We start from the raw sequence: 18,689 nt of genomic DNA, 5'->3' as shown, positions 1-18,689 counted from the left end.
CCTGAAGGATGTCCCGGATCAGGGTGGGGGTCCCGCTGGGGTGTCTGCCCAGCCTGGGTGAGGGGCTGATGGCTGTTTGCAGCTGGTCACACCCCCTTCAGGGTGGGGGTCCCCACTGGGGTGCCTGGCCAGTCTGGGTGAGGGGCTGAGGGCCGTTTTCAGGCTGGCCGGTGACTGAAGCTCCCAGCCTCTCCTTTTTTTCTTTTTTTTTTTTAATTCTGGGATTTATTTACCTTCTATAATTGAAACTTTGTTGCTGTCACTGGAGCTGAGAGCCGGCTCCTGCTCCCTCCAGCTCTGAGGCCACGGCCTGCTGAAAGCAGGTATCTGGGGTTTGTTTAGCTTCTATAATTGAAACTTAGTTGCTTTCAGAGCTCAAAGCCGGGCCGCAGCAGGTGGGGAACCTTGGCTTCCTCCATCACTGGAGCAAGCAAGCCTCCTGCTCGCTTCAGGTGCAGATGCGTGGCTGCCGGCCGCCATCTTGGTTGGGTTAATTTGCATATCGTGCTGATTAGCCAATGGGAGGCATAGCGAAGGTATGGTCAAATACCATGTTTGTCTATTATTAGATAGGATTGACTAATAGGACAGGTTTTGGGGTTGTTGCTTTTCTCTGTTTTGGGAATTTGCTGACACACACATACATGTATCAGAGTCTCATAGAGTCCTTTGAAATGACTTTGTCATATTCCTGGTTTCCTCATTAATGGTTTAAACAGAACTTTGACACATGTTTCCTGGCATATTGCAGAGTATAAACTTGACTTTAATTATAATATCCTCATTTGAGAATGACAAATATATAACTTGTATACCCCCCACTTTTCTGTCCTGTACCCATGCTGATATCAAAATTAATCAAAAGTTCACTTCAGAATCTTTCTCAACACAAGTGCCCAGAGGCACTAGAGGCAATAAATGGGAATCGATGCTAAAGTTAAAATTAATTTTTCATTACTGCCATATTGGCACATGTTTTGTTTTAATTGCTTTTAAAATTTGCTGATTAGACCAAAGATATTTTTTCCTGTAAGATAACAGACACAAGCTGACAGCCTCAGGATTAAATCCAGCACCATAAAGATAGTGTGGTTGGGCACACAATACTTTACTGCTGTCATCTGCATGTCTTTAGAGGTATACACTTGTGAGTTTTCCTCACCCCACAGCGACTTGGTGCATACCTTACTTTCGTCCACACTTACCTCGCCCAGCAGTCACCTTACTTTCCTTTGCTGGTCCCTAAGGATACTTGCAGTTACTGCAGGTCCACTGAGGAATACAGGTAGGGAGAGATTAAGTTGTATCAAGTTGTCAGGTTGCATAATGCCAAATACTAGCAATTTCACATGATCCAACTAATCAGGAAAAAGAATCAGTTATGCTGTCCTTCGTGATCTTCCAGGTTTAAAGCAACTTATTTTCTATTTTAAATCACTGATCGTCAAAAAGAAGTGCTGATTGCACACCTATCTGCACAAAGCCTTGTGGCAGATTCCAGGGCTGACAGACAGAAATGCACACCCTGCTTTGGAGGAGCTCACATCTCCTTTTCAAGGTGTGAACTGTCTTATTTTCTCTTAGATTATGAGCTCTTTGAAGGCAGCGGCTGTGCTTTCATTAAATAATTATACACACACACATTTTTCTTCTGGAAGTACACACACACACTCACACACACACACACACACACACACACACACACACATGATTTTAACAGTAGTTAGCTCTGAAAGAAGAATTAGAGCTGTTCAGAAAAGGTTTTCTTTTTCCCCTCTGCTTCTCTCACTTCCTAATTTTCTTCAGTGAACGTATACCACTTTTATATTAATGCGACACCGTTTCAACAAGAAAACAATGCTACCCTCTAACATGTACTGGCAAGGTCTTTACCACCCACAAATGTGCTGGGGTTTTTTCAGGCTTTGATGGTTAAGGTCAAAGAAACAAACTATGGTGATGGATCAAAGAATTAAGATGGCTTTCTCTATGTATTGTATAAAGATTAGTATGATTTTTTATGATAACAATAAAGAATTAATTCAATATTTAGCATTAGTCACCTCAAAAAGGTTACAAGAAAAGAACAGAATCTGAGTAAACCAAATAAAGTGTGAATCATACTTCTTCCATTTGAAATAAAATCATTCTAAATAAGAAATTTAAAGACCTCTTTTTTATCATTTGATTTTCACTCCCCCACCCCCCCACCCCCCAAGAGAGATTCATTTGTGGTCATCTTTATTATTTAAAAAAAGATTATTGCCGAAACCGGTTTGGCTCAGTGGATAGAGCATCGGCCTGCGGACTCAAGGGTCCCAGGTTCGATTTCGGTCAAGGGCATGTACCTTGGTTGCAGGCACATCCCCAGTAGGGGGTGTGCAGGAGGCAGCTGATCGATGTTTCTCTCTCATCGATGTTTCTAACTCTCTATCTCTCTCCCTTCCTCTCTGTAAAAAATCAATAAAATATATTTTTTAAAAAAAGATTATTTTTGAAAACATTTTCACTTCATTTTAAATAATAAAACCACTTGCAATTAACTTTTTTTTATTATAAAAGTAGCATATATTTATAATGGAAAATTTAGAAATTCACCCCTAATTCTATTAGCCACAGATAAGCACTAATAACTTTTGTATCCAACCATAAAGTTGATAACCATTCTTATATTTAAAAACAGCAGGTTGCCGTGGCCCGTGTTGCTCTGTGACCAGAGCTTTCTGGGCAGGAAAAGTAAAATCACATGATACCAGCCACCCATGAAAAGAATACGCTCACACTCTTCTTCACTCTGCATTGCCTCCAGGACAGATCTCAGTGGACGGGTTTATGCGCTACCTGAGTGGAGAAGAAAACGGAGTCGTTTCACCTGAGAAACTGGATTTGAATGAAGATATGTCTCAGCCCCTTTCTCACTATTTCATTAATTCCTCGCACAACACCTACCTCACAGGTACGACTTGGTAATTCTTTAACAGTTTTTGAGCCAGTCTCACCAAATCTCACCATCCTCTGCTTCCGTTCCTATAAGTGAAGGTACATTTGCTTTTGTTTCCTGTGAAATCCCTCTGAGAACTGGGGTCATGACCAGAGGCTCCAGAGGTAAGCAGTCATGTCCTTATGTTTATGATACAATATCATTTCTTCACATGTATCTCCATCTAAGTTTCCAAGCCTTCTAAAAGGTGTCTCTGTGTGGCATCTTCAAACCAATGGAATTTTTGTGTAACTGAGCTCATTCTTCAGTGGACTTAAAGCCATTTACAATCCTACTTGTTATCTGCAGGTCTTTTATCTACAGAAAATTTCTGAAGGCATTAATAAATTCTGCACAAAGCAAATTGCCAGTTTTCTCAAGGTATAACAGGGTTTTAGATATGAAAAAAAAAATTGACCTGTGAATGACAACCTATATTTTTTATAAATATTACAATGAAGGTGTAAAAACAAGTATTTCCCAATTTGTCCTAAATTGAGTATTGTCGTGGTTTTTAGTAGATCACTAAATCAAAAAATATTAAAACATATATATGCACACATAATACACATATGTTATCTCAACATAGTTTTAAGTTAAAATCTATAACATACAGATTTCAGTAAGCTGAAATGTTTTTACAATCAAAATACATTTCCAGGAGAATACTTTCGGTATAGCAGATCTCTAATCACAGGCATTGAAAAGAATTTGTGGAAAATCTACTGGTTAATAAAAAAAGAAAAACAAGTTTTTTTGTTTGTTTTTGTTTTTAATTTTGTTTTATTGCTTAAAATATTACAAAGAGTAGTACATAGGTCTCCTTTTTATTTTCCCCCTTGACCTTCCCCCGGCCTCCCCTACCCCCCAGTGCCTTGTGTCCATTGGTTATGCTTATATGCATGCATACAAGTCCTTTGGTTGATCTCTTACCTCCCCCCCACAACCCTTCCCAGCCTTCCTGCTGTAGTTTGGCAGTCTGTTCGATGCTGCTCTGCCTCTGTATCTATTTTTGTTCATCAGTTTATAATGGTCTTTATTATCCATAAATGAGTGAGATCATGTGGTATTTTTCTTTTATTGACTGGTTTTAAAAGCCATGTCACTCTCCCGCTTCACACAATTCATTTCCAAATGAGTATAAGATAAGAGAGACCTGAATACCCACAGTGCAACCAAAGTCTGGGGTGTCATTTAGACTCTATGCCTTGTAAATGTTCCCCATGCCTTGGGGGAGGTTTTGATGTGCTCATGGCTCATTGCTCAGGTGGGTGTGATTTGCTTGGTGGAGTAGACCAGTAACACTACCTGCGGCATGACTAGGGAGACCCAGGCACTGGGGACTTCTCCAAGAGAGTCTCACAGGGTTCAGCCATCTGGCACCTAAGCAGTTCTTTCTTCCCAATTCCTTGAAGAGGCCTAGTCCTCCTGGTTCAAATGCAGTTGGAGTTGGTATCAGGTTCTGCACTGGCCTGGCGTCCCACACTCCATGAAAAATAGTTTAGAATAGAAATGACATGGATAGAAATGTAGCCTTGAGACAGTTGGAATGGGCTGTCAGGATGATCCTGTGTAATCAGAGACCATCTAGTCTGAGTCATATAATCTGAGTTCCATAGTCATTTGAACTGCAACTTGCATGATCTGTAGGAAAATTAGATTGGCCCTTAGGCTACTTGTGGTCTATTTTCTTTCAACTTTCAACTGACATTATCTACTAAGAGAGATTCATGCCATAAAACTAACTAGATTCATGTTTGGCCCATCCAAACCCTATTCTCGTCACCCCTTTCTGCATTAACAAATCACTCCAAAACTCATAAAACAGCCACTATTTATGTTTTGGATCCATATTCTTTATGTCAGGAATTCAGGCAGGACACAGAGGGGATGGCTTGTCTCTGCTCCCTGGTGTCTTGGGCCTCAGCTGGGAAGTGAATGGCTCAGGATAACACAAACACCTTGGGAGCTGGGATCATCTGGAAGCTTCTCTTCCAACATGTCTGGCACTTGGGCTGGGGCCATACAACAGCTGGGCCCCATTAGGACTGCTGACCTAATGGCCAGCAGGAGGCCTCGCCATGTGGTGTGGGCTTCCTCACAGCATGGCAGCCCCAGGGTAGAGATACTACTTACATGGTGGCTCACAGCTACGAAAACGAGTGTCCCAAAGAACAAGGAGGAACATTAATTACCTTTTTGCCTTTAACCTCTGAAGTTCTGTATTGCCACTTCCTTCTTTATTTGTCCAAACAGTCACAGTCCTATCCAGATTCAAAGGGAGGGGATATAGTCCAGAGCTCTGGGTTGGAGGGGTGTCAAGATATCTTTAGCCCTGTTGTAAAACCACTAACAGTAAGAGAAGAGTGTCCACTCAGCCCACTTTCCTGGATTCAGTATTTTAGGCCTATTTCAAAGGTTTTGCAGCTCCCACTTAAATTTCTAAGCCTTTATAAAGGGCTTTTCCCTTCTCAAGCCTCTTTAATCTTATTTGGTACCATTGACCTATTGGGAAGTCTGATGAAGTCTAGGAACCGTTCTAGTGTAATGTATAAAATAAAGTACGTACATAGGATTAAAGAGGAAATAAATTCTATTGAAATGTTTCTATCAAATACTAAAAATCAAATCTGTGGTAAAGTAATACATATTTTATTAATACAATAAATTTTTTGTGTAAATAGCATGTTGTGATATCTGCTACAATTAGAAGATGATATGAGAATATCTGGATTTCCACTCGTGACAAAGTCATAGGTCCTGTTAGTACTGCTGTGATTTGTGACCTGCATTCATAAATGAAGAGAACATTAAATTTTACATAAAGGTTAAAATTAAAGATGTGATCTTTTTTCTCATTTAAGTTTGAGGAGAGAGATCTATAAAATCTCAAGTTAAGAGTGTAGAGCTTTGATTTGATAGGATCATAGAAATACAACTTCAAAGACCTTGGCCCATGAGAGAATTTTGCATTTCTTGTATACTCAGGATGATATGATTCTTAAATGCATATCCAGTTAAATTTTGGACAATGGTTTCATCTACCTGGAAAGTCACAATATGCAGTTATTATGCCAAAAGTCCTTTTAAATCCTCAAATGCTTTCAACTGATCTATTTAATACAGTTTTTCTATTATTTGTCATGTTATTGATAATAAATGAGTCAATGATACCAAAATGATTGAATGACAAGTCTGCCTGGATATACACTCTGTTCTTTATAACTTCTTTCAAAATATATTAATTTTTCTCTTTCTGTGTATCATTATGGACCTATGGTTTTCAGATTTTTATGTTTGTTCCTTCAAACAAAGCCACTTTTGATGCTCAAACTGCCTCAGCATTTGTTGGTGGCAACATATTTTAGGCTGGTTTCTATGTCTTTTTGGCATCACCCATTGATCTTTGAAAATGTCTTTGCTTTCTGGTACATGAAGATCTTCCAGGCTCACCTTGTTTATTTCTACGAAACACATAGAACCAGACTTTCCCCCAATGATTCCTCGTTCCTTTTAGTGGGAAAGAAATTGTATGAGTAATAGCAATTTGGATCCTGCCCTGCCTTATAAAACGATGTTTCTAAACCTTTTTCATGAACAAAACAAAATAAAAACTTTATTTTATTTTTTCTTGTTAAGGCACAAGTTCACATACATATTTTCATTTTTACCTCCCAATTAAAATTGATTCTATAGCTGTGCATCCTTTATTAATCTTTATACCGAACAAATTATACATAATTACTTATTCATTTTACTGACAACACAATGATAGCTCTAAAATTGTTCAAGATTAATACAAACTACAGAATACTGTTCAAATTTTTCTCTGCAGTTCTTTTTTTTTTAAACTGCATTTCCTGAGGATTTCAGTCCAATTAATTTCTCCCAGAATCACTGATTTGCCCTCCCTCTGAATAGCTTGGTAAGCACAGATGTGGTACAGAATTTGGCTCCATTTGTTAGCTTGTTTAGGGTGTTAGCATATTAATGGAAAACAGTTCTCAAAAGGAAGAACTTTCAGCTACTAGGAAAGAGTCCACTCCTTTTTTGATGAAGGAAGAACTCAAATAACTGTCTCTAACTTTTTGTGCAGTGGTTTCATATTACCACCATCTGATTCATATGTATGATTTCTGAACAAGTAAACCAATTCTCTCTCCAATTATTTAATATCTAATAGTAGAATTAGCATATTTTCAAATATTTAATTTTTTAAACTGTTAACCTATGTTAAATGATGTTCTGATTATTAAGTTTTTAAAAATTTATCTTGTTCACTTTTCTGAGCTATGTATTAGTATACCAAAGTTTGCATTATAAAAATCTACATTTTAATAATATTACCTTGTCCCAGTATCAAAGTCTTTCCTTTTCCTACAGGGAAATTAAGGAGGATTCCATATAATTAGCCAAAAAAAAATTATATATAAATACTAATATAGGCTCTTGAAGCTTTACCTAAAATTTTCTTTTGACTTACAGTTAAAATCTGATTTTGCTTTATACAATACTAGAGGCCCGGTGCACAACATTTGTGCACTGGAGGGGGGGCAGTCGCTCAGCCCAGCCTGCACCCTTTTGCAGTCCAGGAGCCCTCGAGGGATGTCCGACTGAGGGACATCCTTAGTGTTGCTGTGGAGGCGGGCCGCTGCACTCGCCACCCGTGAGCCCTGCTTCTGGCTGAGCAGCGCTCCCCTTGTGGGAGTGCACTGACCACCAGGGGCAGCTCCTGCATTGAGCATCTGCCCCCTGGTAATCAGTGCACATCATAGCAACCGGTCCTTCCCCCATTTGGTTGATTTGCATATTACCCGTTTATTATATAGGATTAGTAGTATCATTGTTTTACTTATAGATAAACTAAATGTAGAACCCATATACCTTTGGGTAAATATAAACATCAATGATACAGAAATTCAAACTTCCCAAGCCCAATTAAGAATATTATAATAAATAGTATAATAAATAAAAATATAACCAATGAATGTATAACTTAATAAAATCCAATCAAATGTTAAAAATCAATATTAAGAAAATGAGTTTGATTGTATACTTTACAGCTATTTACAGAACAAGTGGAAACTTTTTATATAAAAACAGTATTTTATATAAAGGCTATTTGGGAGCAAAAGGAAAGCTTTCCTATTTAAATAGGTTTGAAAAATGTTAGGTACAAACAAAATTGGCACCTACTGCAGTATGTTTTTAATATAGAAATGAAGGCTTACAGATTCACATTATTAAGGTTATGACCAACCCTCCTCTCCCCATCACCATCCTACTTATTTTCTTAGAGCATTTTAGGAACTGGTATACCTGAGAAATGACAGTCCAAATTCAAACAAGGAGAATTTTGATATTTAGAATGTTTTCTTTTGAGCACTCAAATGGACTATAAAAATTAAATCTACACTATGAAACCAATCAGTTTAGCAATGCATTATTATTATGATGTCTATTTCTCTCCTCATTATTGCCCCTTTGTTAACTATCAAGACACCCAAGAGGAAAAATAAAATCAGATGATTGAGAGGAATATTTGCACAGAACGAGTTGATTTTTAATTATGATGGTCATTTTCTAGGGTTTGGATAGTCTTGGCAGTACATCAAGTAGTGCTTATGTTTTAAATTATTGTTTTTCCTTGAGAAATCTACCCTTATGATTCAAAACAAAAGTCTCTCCAGATAGAACAGTATGCACTCATTTCAACCTGTAGTTTTTCAGCTCTTCATAAATCTTCCCATATTATAAATCATTTGGGAGATAATGGCTTCATATACACCAGCAAGGCAAAGTGGCATAACTGAATAATTAACATCCTTGTTCAACTTAAAAAGGAAAACATTAGTTTAGGTTTCAGTTATTCCTCTTACAAATTATATTATCTGATTGAATGAATCAAATAATCATTCAACTCCTCTATCTCATATATGTTCTTAGCTAGAAAAAAGTTCTAGAAGTGACTCAAGATATAGTTTTACCCTTGTCAGTCTTCCACTGCCAACCCTTTCACATCTCTCCCACTCATTTAGCTTCCAGCATATGCAACCTGTTGTTTTTGGTTTAAATCACAGACAGACCTATGAAAGTTGGGTAATAGAATGGAAAGAAGATGAACTGAGCAAATAAATAGACCACATTTAAATTTGCCTCTAAGTAAAATACATGTCAGAGTATTTGGGGCTATAAGTAACATAATAATATTACTTTTTCAAATTTTATTTTGCAATTACAGTTTATAGCCAATACTATTTTGTATTAGTTTCAGGTGGATAGCATAGTGGTTAGATAATCATAAACTTGACAAAGTGTCCCCCCCAATATTTCAAGTACTCACCTGGCACCATACATAGTTATTACAGTATCACTGACTATGTTCCCTGTGCTGTACTGTAGATCCTGGTGACTATTTTTTAAGTACCAATTTGTACTTTCTTAATCCCTTAACCCTTTTCACCCTTTCTCACAACCCCCCATTCCTCTGGCACCCATCAGTTTGTTCTCTGTATCTATAAGTCTGTTTCCATTTTGTTTGTTCATTTATTTTGTTCTTTAGATTCCACATATAAGTGAGATCATATGGTATTTGTCTTACTTTGGCTGGTTTATTTAAGATACTATTACTTAATGGCTTAACTATTAGGGAATTTATTACCTCACACAACAAAAGCAACCAGAAGCTGGTTGACCATTGATTAAATCAGGTATTTATTGATGTCATGGGAGGCCCAGATGCTTTCCATCTTTTTGCTCCCTTATGATTTCAATATGACTGCGCACCCTGAATATTGTCTCCCTGTGAAATAAGGTCCACATGTGACACAGGGCAAGTCCCTGTCTTGTGAGCCTTTGTAAGAGTGAAGTCCCCTCACCAAGTAGACTTTCCTTTATGTCCTATTAGATATAGCTCAGAGTTACACCACACAGCAATGCCCACTTGAACCACTAACATGGGCCACAGAACTTCTGCGACTGGCTGAGAAGAATTAATACTTACCCCAGGTCTGGGGAGGGGAAGCTGAAGCACAATAGAACCTAAATAGAAAATTCTGTTGGCAAAGAGAAAGAGGAAGAAGAGAAAGAAAGGGCAACCACAGTTTAGGGTGAGTTGAAACACCCTGGCACATAAGAAACTTCTTTATTTGTGCTTGCCTCCCTACCTAGATGGTGAAGGTAGGGAGTATGCCTCATGTCATTTTATATCCCCAGTATTTTGTATCCCACAGAGAATGTATGTGGGAATATGCACAGACTCTAATAATTAGTAAGGCACACATTTAAAGTTGTTTTCCCACTTTCCTACCTAAGCCATCTTATGACAGTTGGATCTATGCTCAAGAGAGTTTCATAGTCTCTCTGAGGCTGCAGACAGACACTATAGAAAAGATCAGATCAGATTGGTGCCCCTAGAGACAGTTGAGATGAACAAAACCTGCTTTGTATTTTAGACACTTCTCTCAAGGGTAGGTGGGATTACAGGGTGGGGCAAAAAGAGGTTTGTAAGTAGGAGAAACACAGACTTTATTCTTATACTATTCGTTATTAACTACTGTATTATTTTTCCATCGGAACAACTCTAAACCTACTTTTGCCCCACCCTGAATGGCTCTGACTGCCTTGAAAGCAAAGAGAAATAGTCCCCATTTCCATTTATTAAAGGAGACAGTGCCTATTAAAGGAGGTCACTTAATTAACAAATGAATCACACTCTGGAATCTTCTTCCACTGGAGATTGATAAGAAGACAATAAATAATGTTAAATATAAATATACACAATTAATCATCACCCTTTGCAAGAGGAGAAATTCCTCAGAAGCCTGTGTTAATAGAGGGATTGTTATTTTCAATTTTCTGGTCTCTTCCATCCTGCATGCCTTGGGTAATCTGAGACAAAGCTCAAGTGAATGTAGCCAGCTGCCCAGAATGAATGCAGTCAAGTGAGAAGTTGCAGAGCTATGACTTGGGGCAACATTAGGGGTTAATCTCCATGGAGCTTCAGCTCCTAAATTCCATCTTGGGCATGGAATGTACTCCAGGGGGTGCTCACAGCCAGGCAGATGATGTCAGATACTAGTTTCAGAAATCACAAGGGTTGAGTGACTCAGGACATATTATTAATCCCCACCCCTGGCAATCCTCTGGCCCCAGAAGCTGTATTTATTGGATCTAATCAAATGAAAATATAACGGGACATGGGATCTAAGAATGAGGAGTTAGGAACTAGAGGGGAAAAAAATAAGCCAGCTTTGAGGCTTTAGGCAGAAAAGGAGAGAATAATGGAGAATATTAATATACATTTTTGGAAAAAATCCCCATAAATGAAGGAAAAACATAGAAGGAACCTAATAGGCATTCCAAGGAAGAGGACAATTTTGGAAATATGTGAGTTTTCTCAAAATATGCTTTTGTTGGGAGACTTCCATGTCTAAAAAGATTACTCATTGTAAGAATGAACAAGTTTACTTTGGAGGGATTCTGTTGGGTTTAGGTGTTAGACAATAAACACAACACACACCCACACACCTCCCATTCTTTAGGTTTTTTTGTGTTGTTGTTTTTTCAGATTCCTTTGCATCTCACAAGCCCATGCCTTACTATGTCTTTCAAAACATTAACTGGCCAACATTTTAAAAGTACATTAAATTCCTTCTATTTGTTCTTTAAATAATAAATGAAATTGCAAGTAGCCCTCCCTTAAGTTTACCAGGTAAAAAACTGTCTTTTCCATTTCACTTCCACTAACCCCTTTCCCTTTATGCAGCAAAGACCTTTACTTCCACAAACTTTGAGGCAATTATAAATGGCAAATTGATTATCTAGCACCAGGAACTTTCTAGATTATCTGGTCAGCATTTCTGCTTTTTCAAGCACATTTGTATGTTTCCAATGCCCTATTTTTCACAACAGTGTGGTGAGGATCTCGTGGAGGGGAGGGTGTGGGGCTTGGCTGGAGGTGGGCAAAGGGAGGGGAAAAGGGCGACATCTGTAATAGTGTCAACAATAAAATTTTTAAATTTAATAAAAGAGATAAAATGCCCTATTTTTCCAGTAGAGAAAAGTGATTGTGCAAGCCTACTCAATCACCTTTCAGTGCATTTACTAGGGCCCTTCAGAACTCAAGAGTGCCACCCTTTTGTTATGCTGGTAATTGGGTGTAGTGACATCCATTTTCTTTGTTCCCTGTCTCCAGCAGGCATATCTTGTCCATCTCAACATCATTTTAACGGTTTTCATCAATGCCATCTTTAAACTCACTATTTTAAAAGATGATGGAGGCTTACAGAGTATAAATCAGAGAAAATCTTTAATGTGGAAAACCAGACTTCCATTTGTGTATTGGTGGTGGGCTTGTCTTAAAAGTTATTTATTATTAATCTTACAAAAATAATTTGTCAAGAAATTGGTGACTTCTCAAGTGAAACAGGAATAGTTGGGCTTTCATTCCTGCCAGGACTTCTCAGGTGCCTTGATTATTACAATTCTCATCACTTCATGGGAATATTTCGGTTCTGTTCGCAAAGATTTTTAATTTGGATGACGTTTACCTATTTATTTTGTTGTTGTTGCTTGTGCTTTTGGTCTCTTATCTACAAAATCACTGCTAAATCCAAGTCACAAAGATTTACCTGATGTTTTAAGAGTTTTCTACATTTTTTAAAGCTATGTGAGCATTGTTTTTATTAAAAACTTACATTTAGAAGCTTAATCCATCTCAAGTTTTTGTATATGATGTCAGATAGGTGTCTAATATCATTATTTCACATGTGGCTAACCAGTTGCCTCAGCACCATTTGTTTATTTAAAGAATGATTCTCTCTGCAAGGTCTTGTCTTGGCACCCTTGTTGTAAGTTAATTGACCATGAACATGAGGGTTTATTTCTGGACTCTCAGTTATATTCCAGTGTTCCATATGTCTATCCTTATGCCAGTACTCTGTCTTGATTACTATAGCTTCACAGTTAAGTTTTGAAATTGGGCAGTGGGAGCCCTCCAACTTTGTTCTTATTTTTTAAAGACCGTTTTGGATATTTTGGGCCCTTTACATTTTCATAGTAATTTTAGGACCAGCTTGTCAATTTGTGCCAAAAAGCCAGCTAGGATTTTGATGAAAATTGTCAATAGATATTCCAGAAGACCCTTATAGCAGGCAAAAGAAAGATTCATCTATGGCTTACAGGGAGAGGTAGCCTTCAGCATAGACCAAAAGTACATTCTGAAGAGGAAGGGGTAGGGCACAGGACTTAAGTGCATTTGGCACAGTGAGCTGACCTTTAAGGGGATTGGTTGGGGCAAGTATCAAAACAGTGAATATGTGCAAGGAGAATAGAGATTGTCAGGTAGAGTCATGAGATATGGCCAAGATTGGAATCATAAAACATGGTCGGCAGGGGGCAGGTCACAAGTCGTGATCAGTAGGGGGAAGTCACAAGGCATGAGCCAATGCCTCAGTTTCCCTTCAAGCCTGCAAAATAAATTGGTATAATAAGTTTTGTGATTAAAGGGACAATGCAGGGAATGCAGGTCCTCATGTAAATAGTCAGAATTCAAATTGCAGAACTGTTTAGTCATTCAAGCAGGGCCAGAGATCAAATTGCAGGAAGGTCTAGATATTTGCTCACAAAATTATATTAGAATCTTCAGGATTGAACTTTGGGTCTATTTGGGGAGTAGTACTATCATAATACTATGTCTCCCACTCCATGAATATGGGATGTCTTTTTATATATTTAGGTTGTCTTTAATTTTTAAACAATGTTTTATAATTATTTGAGTATAAGTTTTTCACTTCTTTTGTCAAGTTTAAAGTTATTCCTATAAAAGAGCACTTTTTGAGATGAGGATGTTTAGCTTTTCTAAGCATTTGTGACTTGCACAAGCATGACAGAGGGGTTGACTTATATAATAATAACCTGTCAACAGTACTCCTTCATAGAAAGACAGAATTATATTGAAATTATAATCCTGGGTCTTCCATTTACTAGCTTCAGAAATTTGGGTAAATGAATTCCTCTATGCCATTTTTATTATCTGAAAATAAGCTTGTTTGTTTGTTTTTAAAGTTAGTAAGCCCAAGAAATCTTTGTAACAAATGTAGTAATACATGTAGGGTTCAAAAAACTATAATTGGCACATGGTAAGAAGTTAATAAAAATGAGTTATTGCTATTGTTACAATGTTTTCTTTCTTATATTTTTTCTTCCCCAAAACCACTGCGAGGGAGTCACAACTGCATTAAGGATTGTCCCACTACCTTCTGGTATGTTGAGGCAGAAGAAAGGCTGAGAACAACTATTCCATCTCTTAGACACTGTGGTTTTCTTATTGTTGAAGAGCTTGTCTAGGAAGCCACCAATGTCTGCTATGCTGCATGGGATTCTGGGGTTCATTTTGTTGGTGTTTTACAGCTGGCCAGCTGGCTGGAAACTCCTCCGTCGAGATGTACCGTCAAGTGCTCCTGTCTGGTTGTCGCTGTGTGGAGTTGGACTGCTGGAAAGGACGGACTGCAGAGGAGGAACCAGTCATCACCCATGGGTTCACCATGACGACCGAAATATCCTTCAAGGTAGAGGGAATGATTACTGCTAAGAGAGGGCCTAAAGTAGAAAGTCCTAGTGGTTACAGTTAAGTCCATAGGCCTTTAATCATCTCTGCCATTTCAGAGGTTACAGTTTAGCAGTTTATTCATGGGTAGTGGGCACCATGTGAATTGACTCTTACTAACCAAATCTAAGCTGTTTTATGTCTATTTAGCGCTCTTATTCTTTTATTCTTGCATTTTAACATTGTGAAATGTAATGAATTGACTCTTACTAACCAAATCTAAGCTGTTTTATGAAAAGAAATGCCAGTGTATTTAGCGCTCTTATTCTTGCATTTTAACATTGTGAAATGTAACATAAAAATACATACAACTTATTTGTGCATATTAATGAATGGATATAAAGTTTATGCCATGTAACCTAAATCAATAAATAGAAACTTATTGGTATCCCAGAAACACCTTATGTACCCATTTCCATCAGAATGACCTCCTTACCCCAGAGAAGACCACCAGACCACCTTCCTGACCCCTACAGTGATCACCCTTTGCTTTTCTTTAGAGCTGTTCTAGTTTATGTACAGCTCTAAACAACATAGTGTCACCACTTCTTAAACTTGATGTAAGTGGACTCATACTCTAGTGTGCATTATTCTGTTTCTTGCTTCTTTCACTCTGCATCATTGGGAGATTTCATCAATATTACTGCATGTATCTCTAGCTTTTTGCTTTCTAGATGATGATAATGATGATGATATTAATGCCTATATTAATTATCATACACTATTTTATTCTGAGATGCCAGAATGGAATATTGACTATTACATGCCAGTTTGTAGCACATTGGTACCTAGGGAGTCAAAGACCCTAAGAACACACCTGTAAGTTAAAGTTGGGTTTATTGGCTTACCCAACAAGGAAGCACACACGTCATGGGAACTGTGGTGTCTCAGTACAAATGTGTTAAAGAAGACCTACAGGATTTGGGCATGCAGTAGGTGATTTGAGGGGGCAGGGCTCAAAGAAGCAGGGTTTTTCTGTGGATTTCTGTCAGGAAGCAGAGACAATTGTATGATTAGGTATCTTATCTTACCTAGAAGGCAGGACTAAAGCTGTAATTTATAAGAAGCATCAGCCATTCTTATTAGCCTGGAATAGCCATTTCCCTTCTTTCCATTTATGGCTCCATCCTACCCATCCTACAGAATAAAGAGTCCCACATTCATGCATTTAGACACTGAAGTTCCTCCTCCTGCAAAGAACAATTCTCAAGGAGCATAGGGCCACTTAGGTGGGAATATCTGGGGTCCTGGGTACCTAGAAAGTGACCTAGAAAGGGGATATGTGACTTTACACGTTTTCTTGGCTGTCTCAGGTTTCTCACATCTTTGGAAGGGAATTAGCAGAGAAGGGCCAGAGGACAACCCCTATAGCACAGGTCCCATCGTGTGAGCCCCATTGCCGGGGTTGCCTGGTTCTGAGGGCAGAACTGACTCTAGGTCACTAACTCTTGCCCTAAGCAACCAAAAAACAGAACCCAGGTATTTGGGGAACTAAGGTAGAGTGGCAACAGGGCCATTGAAAATGGGGAGGGTGGAGCGTTGAGAGGCTAGAATATTGGATGAGTTTGATGTTTATGTCACCAAGATTAGACACAAAGCTTTGGATGAAGAAGAAAAGGACAGTGAGCCACTTGCCAAAGTCTTTGTTGAATAAGGGGGAGCTCAGTAGATAGCAGATGTGAGAACATGGTAAAAAAGGCTTGACTGCTTCATGAGAACTTTGTTTCATTTTAAAATAAGATTGGGAAGTTATGTTTCAGAAGTAGCATTAGGAGCAACAAATTCCCAGTCTCCAGCTTTTAGGCCTCGGGCATTCACAGTGTGATAAACAGCTACCACTTCAGAGAGCAGCAAAAAAGATAAATGATTTTAAAGAACAGACAGGTTTCAGTTGGGGTAAATGGTGTCCTGATCAAAGGTATTAAGTTTGACAGCAATAAAAAATGTGTTCAGAAGTAATATCACTAGCACCTTAAAATGTGTTAAATATGTTGTGTCTAGGAAATCTAAGTTTTCATGATTTCTTAAACTGAAGCTGCAGTACAATAATTAGAGAAAAAAAATTGCACCCTTCACTAAATTTTACAACAAAGCTTAATATGGGGTTATCTTAATTCTGATCAAAATCTTCAAATGTTGTATCTGCTCCTAAAATTGACCACTCTTAAGATCTTTTTGTTTTATTTAATGGAAAATCAAAGGTTTTTTGTTTCATTTTCATAGTCTCCCACCCTCCCAGTTCCTGCCAATGTCTTTTGTCAGACATCTGAGATACCAACCCCAATCTGGTTGGACCCTTTTTTTTTTAATCCTCACCCCAGGAGTGAGGATATATTTTCCCCCATTGATTTTTTTTTAAGAGAGTGGAAGAGACTAGGGAAGGGGAGAGAGAGAGAAATATCGATGTGAGAGAGACACATTGATTGGTTGCCTCCTGCTCGAACTCCGACCAGGACCAGGGATTGACCTGCAACCAAGGTACGTGCCCATGATTGGGAATTGAACCCGTGACCCTTCAGTTATGGGCCAGTCTCTAACCACTGAGAAAAACTATCCAGGGCTGGTTGAACTCTTTAAGAAAAAGTAGAGGACAGATGACCCTGATGTGGGGTGAGGAATTTGGGCTCATCTGTCTGTTGATGGATGGAGATGATCCTGATGGAACCGTTATTGAGCTAAGGGACTAATGACCTTGTGCACTGACCCCTTTCCAAGACAGGCCACTGACCCCCTTGCCCCTTACTCATGTGAATTCATTTTTTTTTATTAAGGAAATATCTTTTCTTAAAAATTTATACTCCTCAAGGTTCTTTGAATTCCTTCTAAGGCATATTTGTTTTATGTGGAGCATTGACTTTTTGGCCTCGGCCATCAAGTCGGCTTAGAGTGACTCTCCCTGTGCACTCGACCGTACAAGTGGTTCTTCAAACTTACCTGTGATCTCAGAGCCACAGGCTGATTGAATGTCTATTCCCCAGCTCCAGAGGCACAACTTCTCAACCACATCCACATGCTTGCTGACAGATTCAGAGACTAAAGGCTAAATCTAGCCCAGAATACGTTCTCTCCCTGCTGGAGCTGGGAGAATCGGATGGCCAAAGAGAACAGCAAACCCATATCCCCTGATGGTTGGTTTGCCCAGCCATGCTTCTTACTGATATGCTTTTGCAGGATAGATCATTCTTGCAAAGATATGGGTAGTGGTGGTGGACAAGGATAAGTGTGGGGTGTAGAAATGCCTGTTTTGTGGACAAATCTACAGAGCAGGAATCATCTACAACAGGACTGGCACTAGGGTGAGGCACCTCCAATGCAAAATTTAATGTCATGTAAATGCAGAGCTGACACCTGAGGATGAGTCTCTTTAAATTTCCCTTTTGGACACCTCACTTGCCTCTCCCTGGTCCCAGCCCTGCTCTGCATGATTGCCAGCATGGGGTCTGCTTTCCAGAAACCACTGTGTGCAGTGACTTTGTAAGAAAGGGTAAGAAGAGAAAGGAGGGACAAGGCCCTATGTGATTGATCCTACCCCCCCACCCCCGCCCCTTACCATTGTCCCTCTCACTCACTCAGCCACAACTTCACTGGCCAACTTCCTGTTCCTTGATCATGGTTAGCAGGTCCCACCTCACAGCCTGTGCACTGGCTGTTCCCGCTGCCTGGAATGCTCTTCCCCCAGGTGTCTGCACGGTTCACCTCTTACCTCCTTGAAGCCTTTCTCAAATGCCACCTTCTCAGTGGGGCTACTGGGAGCACTCTATTTAATACTGTAACAGCCTTCATGCCCACTCCCACACGCCTGACACACTCCCCACCTCCTCTTTATTTTTTCTACTTATCAACTGGCATTTATCACTTTCTACCACTCTGCTTAGTTTACTTAATTATTATGTTCCTTATTGATTAAGGTATTATATATGTGTCCTTATCCCCTCATTGCTCCCCCCCCCACTCATGCCCTCACCCCTTGATGTCTGTGTCCATTGGTTGGGCTTATATGCATGCATACAAGTCCTTTGGTTGATCTCTCCCCCTTACCCCCACCCTCCCCTACCTTCCCTCTGAGGTTTGAGCATCTGATTGATGCTTCTCTGTCTCTGG

The 18,689-nt window shown here is 39.0% G+C and overlaps 1 protein-coding gene across 1 annotated transcript in view; it reads left to right on the top strand.

The window, feature by feature from the left end:
- PLCB1 (phospholipase C, beta 1 (phosphoinositide-specific)) overlaps positions 1 to 18,689 on the top strand; it is a 616,974-nt gene that overhangs the window by 446,071 nt on the left and 152,214 nt on the right. Inside the window, exons 10-11 of the mRNA XM_005874740.2 lie at positions 2,810 to 2,956; positions 14,393 to 14,550. Of these exons, the coding sequence (XP_005874802.1) occupies positions 2,810 to 2,956; positions 14,393 to 14,550 (305 nt within the window). The remainder of the gene's footprint in view (positions 1 to 2,809; positions 2,957 to 14,392; positions 14,551 to 18,689) is intronic.

The sequence above is a fragment of the Myotis brandtii genome, unplaced genomic scaffold (genome assembly GCF_000412655.1).
Source record: "Myotis brandtii unplaced genomic scaffold, ASM41265v1 scaffold45, whole genome shotgun sequence".
In the NCBI taxonomy this organism is placed as follows: Eukaryota; Metazoa; Chordata; class Mammalia; order Chiroptera; family Vespertilionidae; genus Myotis; species Myotis brandtii.
This window is presented reverse-complemented; position numbering and strand designations above follow the sequence as displayed.